Source organism: Sus scrofa, chromosome 2 (genome assembly GCF_000003025.6).
Source record: "Sus scrofa isolate TJ Tabasco breed Duroc chromosome 2, Sscrofa11.1, whole genome shotgun sequence".
NCBI lineage: Eukaryota > Metazoa > Chordata > Mammalia > Artiodactyla > Suidae > Sus > Sus scrofa.
The window spans coordinates 14,038,260-14,051,113 of record NC_010444.4 but is presented as its reverse complement, the minus strand read 5'-3'; the positions used below and the strand labels follow the sequence as shown (position 1 = coordinate 14,051,113).

Genomic DNA, 12,854 nt, shown 5'->3' with positions numbered 1-12,854 from the left:
GAAAGCCTAATAAATATCATGAGGGGAAAAAAAATCTCTTAATAATGTTTTGTTGAAATAAATTAAGCAACAATTAAATCAGCAATTGCTAGGAGGCTTGTGGACTTTTGTCCCTACTCTCTAGAACGATAGAACTTCACTGAGACTTGGGAACCCCTGGACTTGGAGTTAGAACCTCATGTTGAATGTAGAGCTTTCAATTAATTGCTTAATGTAGCAAAAGATCCTAATTCCTACCAAATAGGTGAGAAAAACCATGACCCCCTACAGGTTGTCTGATATATTAAAGAAAATATACTTGAGAGGTGTGTCCAGTATGGCAGAATTGGAAGACCCTGAGCCCACCTTCCCCCCTAGTTACAACTGAAATTGCTACTATTTACTGAGCAACTATCAATGACAACAATCTGAACACCAACAGACTATATTTGCAGCTGTAAAAAGGTCTCAAAAAATTTCAAATATTTCAAGTCACAGAAAGTATATTCTCTGACTTCAGTGTAATTACATTAGAACCCAGTAATTGAAAGATCTCTGGAAAATTCCCAAATATTTGAAAAATAAATAAAACCCTTCTAAAGTGACCTAAAAGCTAAAGAAAAAATTTAAACAATCTTAGAAATTATTGAGAGAATGAAAATAAAAATGTAACATATTAATTAGTGGGAAACAATAAAGTATTATTTTACAGAGAAATTTCTAACACTTACCACCAACAAAGAAAAAATAAAATGCCTTTAACCGGTGATATCAGCTTTTAAGTATGGATGGGGAATGACCAAGGTGGTGGAATAGAAGAACCCTGAGCTCAGATTCTCCGATACACATACCTAAATTATAAATATTGACAAAGAAACTATGGATGAGAATAGCACCAAGATGAGAAGAAAAGATTTTCCACAACTGAGCATCTTAAGAAGAAATAACTATGAGATGGATAGGAGGGTGACGATGCAATAGTGTCAAACACACACCCTTAAGCAGGTGACCGAAAGGAGGAGGGTAATCAAAATTGCAAAGATTCTTCTCAAGGAATGAGGGGTCCAAGTCCCACATAGTGCTTCCTAAGCTGGGGGTCCTGCATGGAAAGATGAAGTCCCCGCAGGACATCTGGCTTCAAAGACCAGGTAGGTTTGCATTTGGGAGAACCAGAAGGCTGTACATAACAGACACTCCACTCCTAAAAGACATCTGCAAAACCTATTATTCTCTGAATCCATTTTAGGGAGCACATTCTACTAAAAGGGTACTCATTTAATAAAGGCAGACATAGCCTAAAGGTAGTAGATCATTATCTCTAGCCACAGTAAATGGGTAAGGAATATATCAAGCAAAAGTTGTAAAATATGATGTCAAAAACATTAAATGTGAAAGGGTGGAGAGGTACAACTGTAGGGTTATTAGAATACAGTCAAATTTAAGAGATTATCAACTAAAAACAATTAATAATAGTTAATGACATATAGCATGTATACATAATATATATAAACCTCATGGCAATCACAAACCAAAACCTAGAGTAGACACACACACATACAAAAAAAAAGGAGAGAATCAAAACAAAAAGTAAAGATAGTCATCAAATCACAAGAGAGCAAAAGAAGAAGAGAGAAATAAAAAAGGCAACTATAAAAACAATCCCACAGCAATTAATAAAATGGCAAGGAGAACATACATAGGAATACCTATTTTAAATATAAATGGGGTATATTATTAAATCAAAAGACATGGTGTTGCTAAAATATCAAATAAACAACCTGCCAATACACATAAAGAAACTAGTAAAATAATAAACCAAGCCCAAACTGAGTAGAATAAAGGATACAATAAAGAACAGAGCAGAAATAAGAAAAGTGAAGCCTAAAAAAAGACAATAGAAAAAAATTACTGAAACCAAAAATTGTTTTTTTGAAAAGATAAACAAAATTGATAAATTTTTAACCACACTCATCAGGAAAAAAAGAGGGAGTGTTGAAATAAATAAAATTAGAAATGAAAAAGAAGTTACAACCTATAGCACAGAAATACAAGCAATCATAAGAGAATACTGTGAGCAGTTACATGCCAACAAATTTCAAAATCTACATGAAATGGATACATTCCTATAAATGATCAATCTTCCAAGATCAAGTCAGGAAGGAATAGAAAATATGAACAGACTCATTGTTGGTAATGAAATTGAATCAGTAATGAAAAACTCACAGGAAATAAGTCCAGGGCCATATGGCTTCACAGAGAAATTCTACCAAATATTTAAAGAGGTAACATCTATCTTTCTCAAATTATTCCCTGAAATTGAAGAGGAGGGAACACTTTGAAGCTTATTCTAGGCCAGCAATACACTGCTACCAAATCCAAAGACACCACCGAAAAAAAAAAAAAATACAGTCCTATATGCTTAGTGAACATAGATGCAAAAATTCTTCAACAAAATTTTAGCAACCACAATTACACAATATATTAACATGATACTACATGGTAAAAATATGAAAGTTTTTCCTCTATGATCAGGAACAAGACAAAAATGCTCAGTCTTGCCACCTAACTTTAAAATAACATTGGAAGTCCTAGTCTCAGCAATCAGACAAGAAAAAGAAATAAAAGTCATCCAAACTGGATGGGAAGAAGTAAAACTGTCATAATATAGGAAACACTATATAGAGAAAACACTAAAGACTGCACCAAAAAAATACTATTAAATCTAATAAATAAATGCATATGCAGACATCTGTTGTGTTTCTATACACAAATTATCGGAAAGAGAATTTAAGAAAATAATCCCAGTTACAATTGTGTCAAAAAGAATAAAATACCTAGGAACAAATCTAACCAAGGAAATTACAAAAGACCTTTATTCAGACAACTACATGATGTTGATAAAATAAATTGAAGACAATGCAAACAAATGGAAATATATGCCATGCTCATGGACTGGAAAAATTAATATTGTTCAAGTGGTCATACAAATCAAGGTAATCTACAGATTCAGTTCAATCCCTATTAACGTATCAATGGCATTTTTCACAAGACTAGAACAAATAATTCTAAAATGTATATGGAAACACATATAAAAGGTCCTGAAGAGTCCAAAAGGTCCTAGAGAAAGAAAACTGGAGCAAAGCTGGAGTTATCATACTTCCTGATTAGAAACTATACTAAAAAGCAACGGTAATCAAAACTATATGACACTGGCACAAAAGTAGGCACATATATCAGCAGAACAGAATAAAAAGTCTAGAAAATGTACCCACTCTTACATGTCCAATTAATCTACAACAGACAAGTAAGAATATACATGTCAGAAAGATAGCTTCTGAAATAAATGGTGTTGGGAAAGCTAGACGGGTACAAGCAAAAGAACCAGTCTGGACAACTTTCTTTACCATATATGACAACAAAAAACAACAACAAAAAAAAAAAACAAAAATTAATTATACTTAAACATAAGACTTGAAACCATAAGACCTCTAGAAGGAAACATAGGCAGTATATTCTTTGGTATCAGTCTTACTAATAGATTTTAAAATCCATCTCTTCAGGAAAAAGAAACAAGAGCAGACATTTAAAAATGGGACATCAAACTAAAAAGATTTTGCACAGTGAAGGCATTCTACCGAATGGGAGAGAATATTTGCAAATAATATATCCAATAAAGAATTAATATCCACTATATACAAAGAATTTATACAATTCAACATCAAAAGAAAAAAAAACCCAAACAACCCAATATTAAAAAGAGCAAAGTGGAGTACCTGCTGCAGTGCAGCGGGTTTATGATTCAGTTTGTATCTGTGGACATGCCAGTTCAATCCCTGGCCTAGCACAGTGGTTAAGAACCATTGTTTTCCATAGATGCGATGTAGGTCTCAGCTCCAGCTCAGATTCGATCCAAGGCCCATGGACTTCCATACGAAATGGATGTAGCCAAAAAAGAAAATAAAATGGGCAGAGCACTTGAATAGATATTTTTCCAAAGAAGACATATAGATGGCCAGTGGACACATGAAAAGATATTCAACATTATTTATCACAGGAACATAGCAAACACTTTGAAATTTTCAGTATCTTTCATATATCATGAAGAACTCACATCAGGCATTCTCTCTGATAGTTATACAAATACCAGTATATTATACTATTCTCGCTACTATTAGTACAAGTAGAAAAAATATACATATATATGAATAGAAATATATAAAATATATATATATAAATTATATATACATATACACACATATGTACATATACTAATAGAGAAACAAACTCACTATGTACCAGTTAATAGTCTAAGCCCGAATCTTAAACTACTTAAGCCTTTTCACAACTCTATACATGATCATCATGTATTTTAAGAAACATTTCCAAGGTCACAGAACTGGCCAGCAGGACAGTTGGTGTTTGAACCCAGAATTCTCTTTATCAAGAGCATATACTCTCAACCGTTAAGCCATTTATGTCTTTTATAGATGAATTATTTTCTTTCCTGTTCAAGCTAAAGCAATACTGCAGCCCCTGAGAACCTGATTTCTTTACCTAATAAAAGATTTTTCTAATTATTTTTAAGGAATGCTTTGTTTTCCACTTTCTTCCAGGTGACATGCAATGTATATATGTATGTGAAACATTTTTTTATAAGATGGCTGAAAACTGTTAGAAAGAACTCAACTTTGTATCAAGCATTCATTAAGGAAGCATGAATACTTGAAAGTTTATGTCTCAAAGCTCTCAGAGACAAGCTAAAATGAGGTATTTAATTTAAAACATTACAGGGCTGATGCCCCAGTAGCTTAAGAGCTGATGCCCTCTTAGCTAAAACGGCAGTGGGAGAAAGCCAAAACCCACAGAGGATTGTGATCTACCCTGATGTTTAAAACATTTACTTTGGAGCCAATTCAGAGTCAGTGTTGCAGCCTGATTCTTTTACCTGGAGGTCTAGTGCCTCCGCTTGCTAGGAAGTAAGGTATGGATGTCTGAATTTTTCTCATGTAGTCCATGATATTAAGATAGATTGTGACTCCATGGATGGCACTGTGGTAAAAGCAGCTTGAAGTCTTGAAGACCATTCTCTACTCCAGCTATTACTATATAATGAACATTTTCTTATTAGCACACAAAGCACAAAAGATGCTTGTCATACAGCCAGTTTCATAAGCCAGCTTCGATTTACCTTCATAAGCCCTTTCTCGCTATGACTCTTCAATTATTGAGGGCTTCAACAAAGTAAATTACTCAGGCGATTGATTTCCCAAGATTAACCTCACACATGCTAGGATCTTCACAGGTCTAGTCCTATGATCTCATTCATTTCTACAAAATATACTCTTCTTCTAAATCTACTCAAGCTTGAGGAAATTATCTTGACAGCAATGTATGATTTTTATATTGATAACCTACAAAATACTGGGTTATAGCCACCATCTCAACAGATATTACAAACTTTCTGTGCTATGTTATCACTTCCTTACACAGGGAAAAATATCTGAGACTTATTAAGCTCTTTTTAATAAAATATAACTGAGGGGGATGGAAATAGCTGGATTGAGCCAATTACTATTCTTATACTTCTACCACCTAAAGAGGTAATAATGGAAAAAATAAATATTCTACTCTAAACTCAGTCTTCTCAGAAGACAAAAATATTTAAATGACCCCAAAAGGTGAGTTCAAATGCCAGCCTATTGCAGGGGGAACCAGAAAGGGGAAGGCATTTCCATGAGAAGAAAGAACATAAATCACCAGAGAAAACCACAATTCAAAAAGATACATGCACCCCAATGTTCATTGCAGCACTATTTACAACATCCAAGACATGGGAGCAATGAAATGTCCATTGACAGAGGAATAGATAAAGAACGTGTTGCACATATATATGAGGGAATATTATTCAGCCATAAAAATGAATGAAATAATACCTTTTGCAGCAACATGGATGGACTTAGAAATTATTATGGTAAGTAAATCCAACAGATAAAGACATATATCATATTTCACATGTATGGAATCTTAAAAAAAAAAAAAGAACTTGTTTATAAAATAGAAACAAACTCACAGATTTCAAAACCAATCTTTTGGTAACCACAGGGGAAACTGTGGGTGGAAGGGAGGAATTGGGAGGATGGTAGTAGCATATACACACTACTGTATAAAATAGATGACTAACAAGCACCTACTGTATAGCACAGGAAAGTCTGCTCAATAGTTTGTAATATCCTGTGTAGGAAAAAAGAATGGATATATTTATATGTGTGACTGATCCACTTTGCTGTACACCTGCAACTAATGTAACCTGGTAAATCAACTGTAATCCAATAAACTCAAAAATCTGTAATGACTTTTTAAAAAAAGAACGTATATCGGATCCCTCACATGAGTGAGAGTCTGGTGAGCAAAGAGGCTGAGAAGTTAACTGACGATGGGATGGATGAAGGAGCCAGTGGATGGGCCACCAGAGTTATCAGCTCACAAAGCTTACTGGAAGCCATAATAAGGATTTTAGTCTTTCAACAAATGGAAACACTGCCATGAAGAGGAAGTAGCATAACGATGTTTATATTTTTAAAGTTGTGGCTCACAGAATGGATGGAAAAGGAGCAAAAACTCCCTTTTAACAGAAATCTCTCTGAAATCCCCAATCCACTATTTGCTCAAGGTTAAGGCCAGTTCTCTGAGAAAGGCAGGAAAGAGGTATTCAAACCTCTTGAGAAAATTACAAGGAATTGTATAAACTGAGACCTTATCTTGACAGACATGACTCAAAGGCTCTGTTTCAATCTCTCTTCTACCCAGGAATGTGTATTTATATAGTACTTTAACCCCAAGATACTAGAAATGTTTAAAAGCAAGATCCTCTCCAAGTACTGTTGGGTAACAAAAGCATTCCTTCTATATGTTCAAACAGGAAGCTACAAAATCTTGGGAAAAGTAAATAAATTTAATGAAAGCTTTAGAACATTCTGTTAAAAGACAGTCATCATTCTGACTTTTGCATGAAACAGAATTGTGTTGGAAATTCACCACATGATATTTTGTAACAAAACTCTAACAACTTTTTGTTTTTTGTTTTTTGTTTTTTTTCTCTGTAGGACTGCATCCACCGCATATGGAGATTCCCAGGCTAGGGGTCGAATCTGAGCTGTAGCCACAGCAATGCCAGATCCAAGCCGCCTCTGCAACCTACAGCACAGCTCACAGCAACGCCAGATCCTTAACCCACTGAGCGAGGCCAGGAATTGAACCTGCAACCTCACGGTTCCCAGTCAGATTAGTTTATGCTGCGCCATGATGGGAACTTCCAAAACTCTAACATTTATAAGAGAAAGAGGATAAAACTAAACCACAAACAAAAGAACCAAAAGAATAAAAAGAATTCTTAATTGATTTCCTGATTTCAAAAGTAGATTCTGTTTTTCTACCTTTGATGTCTAGGATGGCCATGTGGTTTGTTTAGGCAAATAGTTTATGGCAGCATAGGCAGCATCCTGTGGATGCCAAGCCTGAGCCTCGAGAGGCTTTGCATGTTTCCCTTCTTATTTTTGAAAACCTACCACTACCATGTAAATAAACCTGGGTTAGCTTGCTGGATAATAAGACATCTGGCTGCATTCTCTTTATGACCTCAGCTGACAGCAAGCTAGACCCCAAACATGTGAGTGGGTCCATTCTTCATCCATAACCCCACCTGAGCTAATGGCTAAACACAGACATATGAGCCAGCCTAGCTGGAAGCAAACAGGACTGGCATAGGCAGTCTTGCATAACTGCACAATTGAGATGACAGCTGATTTCAAATCCTGATTCCATCCCTTGGTAGCTCTGCAATTTTTTTAGCCTCCATTCCTCATTTCTCCAAGTTTAGAAAATTTAAAAAAAGAAAAAAAATCAGTGCTATACATATAAGATGCATATCCCAGTGTGTCATCAGAAAATATTGCTAACTAATGGGAGCTATTTTTATTCTGAGAAAAATGAATAAGACCTGGCTCAGTTATAAAAGCTGAGCATGAGAAAAAAATATGCAAACAAAACCATGTTTTTTCCCAGAAGACAGTTTAAGCCAGAATGGTACTGTCCTTCAGAATTTTTTCCTAAAATCTTGACGGTTAATATTTTTGTTACTTATTCACATACAATTTGACAAAGGAGTGCAAAGTCCACTGGCCTGGAATTGAGGAGTCCTGTCATAGGGACAGAGCCTGACACTAATTACGTGTGTGTGTGTGTGTGTGTGTGTGTTTCATTGAGATATGACTGACATAACACTTGTGTGGTAATAAGTCACCTGTACGTTCTGGAACACAAGGTTACCCACATGAACAATTTGGTTGAACCTTTTTCAGGAACCTTCCCTGATTTCAATATGTTAACACTTAGAGAATCAATCACAAATATAAGGATAGATAACCTCACCTGCAACAATGCAGCATGCAGAGAAAATCAACAACCTTTACATATGCATATATCTTTGGCGACATTAGACATTACCATCCTCTTGGCTTAAGCAAGAGAGAAAATATAGTCTTATTTTAACATTAAGATTTGCACTGTCACACTTGTTTCAACAAAAATCAATCAATGAGCTTGTGCACACATTAATTTTTTCATCAAGAAAATGAGTAATTGCTCTTCAGTTTGTGGAATGCTGGATCTCTTCAACAACCAAAGGCAATGCACCTTCTCTCCAACATTCAAAACTGCACATATGTTTAAACAAACAAAATTTGAGTTCACAAATCCCCATAAATCTATCCATAGGTTTCTTGGTTATGATTCTTAATGAAAATTCTAATAATAAAAGATGCCTAAGTTCCTTTCCAGTGCTAACATTCTATAATAAGAGTTGAATATTAAATACTTTGAACGTCACATGCTTATACCTGAATTCCTAATCTTCAGCCCCACATGTTGATCTATCTGCTCATTTCTAAAATTAGGTAATAAATTCTATTCTTCTAGTTTCTCCAGCCACAAACCAGGAATCAACTTACTTTCTTTCTCTGCTGGTCCCTCTTCAACATCCATCCAGCACCTGAAAATGAGTAGTAAGGAGTAAAGATATCACACTAGCAATGTGGATTGCACAGCTACTAGAAGCACTAGCATCAAAAAGTGTGTCACCTTTTTGGTCCTCTTGTTTTCACCAGGATAACAGTTAATATATGATAATCCAGTGTAACTACTAGACTGAATTTGAATTCTAGATGAGAGTTACACATATGGAATTCTATTTAGAAGATGGTGTGTGTGTGTGTCTGTGTCTCTGTGTGTGTTTAGCATAGGACAGAATCTGTGTCTCTCTTCTTATTTCAGCTGAGGTCAGAGAGAGGACAAACCACTTCACTGCCCCTGATCCCAGTTGCTTACCCTGGATTAAGAAGGACACTCCTGGAAGTGATACTCGTTTCCCCCTCCTCTGATAATTTGGCATGCTTTATTAGACCCTATGCGTGTATTCCTCAACAGCCCTTTGGGATTCCTTCCACCCAGTAGCCCAGAAATATGTCCTTCAGTCTCTAAAGATACAATTACAGTTCATTTGGAGTATGGGGATGATATATTAATTAGGATATGAAAATAATGAGGAGTATTTAATTAAAAGTTGGCTCCCTTAGTTGGGCTAAGTCACAATATGATTTTTTTCCATATTGAAATTATGAGACATGTGCTAGTTTATTTTTCTTTATTTTCATTTTTTATTATAGTTGATGTACAATGGTCTGTCATTTTTTTCTGTATAGCAAAGTGATCCAGTTATACATTTATATACCTTCTTTTTTCCACAGTATCCTCCATCATGTTCCATCACAATGACTAGATATAGTTTCCTGTGCTATACGGAGGGATCTCATTGCTTATCCACTCCAAATGCAATAGTTTGTATCTACTAACCCCAAAACTCCCAGTGCATCCCACTACCTCCCCTTCTCTCTTGGCAACAGAAAGTCTTTTCTCCTGTCCATGAGTTTGTTTCTTTTCTGTAGGTAGGTTCATTTGTGCCACATACTAGATTCTAGATACAAGTGATATCCTATGATATTTTTCTCTTTCTGACTTACTTCACTTAGTATAAGAATCTCTAATTCCATCCATGTTGCTGCAAATGGCATTATTTTGTCTGCCGTGGGTGCACCCCTAAAAAGACAAAAAGACAAAAAAAAATTAAAAAATTGATAAAAAAATTTAAAACACCTGTTTGAAAAAAAAATAGCATTTTACTTTAGTGACCAGCGTATAATCTTTACTATAAAATGTAGATTCAATTTAATATTAATACAGTTTTTTAAAAAGTAGCATCCAGATTAAATGCAAAATAGCAGTGTATATTTTATATCTGGGATCCCAAGGGCTTAAATTACTTTAATATTTCCCTATGTTGACCCAATTGATTTTCCCTACCTAATGGGATTTATGGGAATATATAGAAAACATTATATTGAATTTGGATATTTGAGGAATACATCCTTCCTTTTTCTTGTCCAATACTTACAGAAATTCTGTCTAAATGGAAATATAAGGAATATTAACAATATTGTGATGAAAACAGAGAGGGCAATGGCATGTTATTTAATGAATGCAGACGAAAAAAATCAGAAATGTCAGAGCTAGTACAAATGGTGAAGTGGTTACAATTACCCATTTTACATTTTTAATATAAATGCATCTTATACATGTACTCACTGCAACAATAGCTATAATCATTCAATAACAAAGTTCTAACTTCAAGGTACAAGCCACTCATTCATCATATGTAACTAACAATCCCTCATTTTCCATGGTGTAAAGACTCGAAAAATAAAAAGCATTTTCATGTACTGAAAATGAAGCTATAATTTTCTCTGTAATTAAAATCTTCTGGTAGGAGAAAAAAAAATGTGTCTAGAATAGAGTAGCGCTTATGGTTGTTGGTTCATTTTTGCAGTTTGTTCCACTGGATGTTATTCTTCTTTATGGGAAAGAGGAGGTGTATGAATTGAGGAAACATATGGCAGACTGAGTCTCTGTGAGAGACCTCTTTTTCAGGGCAATGCATTATCGTAGAGGCACCTATTTCTCCGTGACTTACAATGATGTATGCTTGCTTTCCATCTAAATAACTATTAAACATTTTGCCTAATATTAAATTGATGTGGAAGATACCCATTTACAAAGATATTTTCTATATGCTCATCTAGAGCTTTATGAATGAATATGGAGGGAATTCCTTACTAAAAATAAATGTGCATAAAACCTTGACTAAATTTCTGGATATTTAGCCATTCCAAATCATTTCCCCATGGAATAAAATTTGTTCACGAAGAGTCGAAGTCAAACCATGTGCACAAAAACCATCTAATTCCTCTTTCTCCTTCTACAATCTTCCAAAGATGATCAAACAGATAAATTTTATAAAAATCTAGTACTGCTGAGAAACACAGAACTGCAGAACACCAAAGAGCCAAATATCATGTTTAAAATAATTTAATCACAACAAAATAATAACAATAAAAGTGATCTTATCAATGCTTCATCTCTTAAGATTTATGTGTTGCATTTACTTGAAATGTTGCAATGTTTACAAACATGTTTATAAGCCACTAATTCAGAAAGTGCAGCATAAGCATTCTACAAAAAAATAAGCTTCATCTCTGAGGCCTTATGATCTGAGTTGTTTTCCAGAAGGCTTCTTTGACATCCTTGTTTCTCACACTATAGATGAGAGGGTTGAGCAGTGGGTTGACCACAGTGTAGAACAGGGCAGCCACTTTGTCCCTCCCCAAGGAGTAGGTGGAACTTGGCCTTGAATACATGAAGAGCAAGGACCCATAGAAGAGCATGACCGAGATGAGGTGTGAAGCACAGGTGGAGAAGGCCTTGCGTCTTCCCGAGGCTGTGCGGATCCTCAGAATAGCCAGAAGGATGTTGAAATAGGAGATCAGGATGGCAAGAATGCTGGAGAGGACCGTGAAGCCCACCACTCCCAGGAGGACCTTTTCATAAACGTGGGTGTCTGTACAAGACATCTTTACCAGTGGTGGTGCATCACAGAAGAAGTGGTCAATGATATTTCTGCCACAGAAACTCAGGCGAAAAGTATTGGCAGTGTGGGCTATGGCATTCAAGAACCCTCCTACGTAGGAGCCAGCAACGAGTCCAGTACAGAGAGAATCAGACATAGAACTTGAGTAAAGCAATGGATTACAGATGGCCACATGGCGGTCATAAGCCATGGCTGCTAGGAGATAGCACTCTGTGTAGGCTACAACACAGGAAAAGAACAACTGGGCTCCACATCCAGCCAAGGAAATGCGCTTATCATCAGAGACACAATTGGCCAGGATTTTGGGGGTGTACACAGAGGTGTACCAGAAATCCAAAAAAGACAAGTTGCCAATGAAAAAATACATAGGTGTGTGCAGGTGGGAATCAATACGGATTAAAATAACTAGGGTCATGTTCCCTGACAAAGTAACCAAATAGAGAATTAGAAATATTCCAAATAACATCATCTGCCACCGGGGGTCTGATGAGAGGCCCACTAAGATGAATTCAGTCAAGACAGTGCGATTTCCAACATCCATGTCCACAGAGGTGAAAATCTGATATGATAAGGAGAAAAAAAAAATTAGTGCTTTCTCTTTTGAAAGAAATAAACAGAGGTATCAATTAAGTCAACAATGACTAGAAGACTATCCCTCTTAATCCCTTACTATCTTAAAAAAAAAAAAAAGCATAATTTCAGTCCGTGACTTGAGAAGCCCACTGGAAATGGAGTCGAGATCTGATTTATTTATTTATTTATTTATTTATTTTGTGTCTTTTTAGGGCCATGCTCACAGCATATGGAGATTCCCAGGCTAGGGGTTAAATCAGAGCTATAG

The 12,854-nt window shown here is 35.6% G+C and overlaps 1 protein-coding gene across 1 annotated transcript; it reads right to left on the bottom strand.

Annotated features, from left to right (window-relative positions):
* LOC110259552 (olfactory receptor 9G4) lies at positions 11,616 to 12,563 on the bottom strand. The gene has a single exon (XM_021085045.1). It carries the CDS (start codon positions 12,552 to 12,554, stop codon positions 11,616 to 11,618), a length of 939 nt encoding a protein of 312 aa, XP_020940704.1. The 5' UTR covers positions 12,555 to 12,563.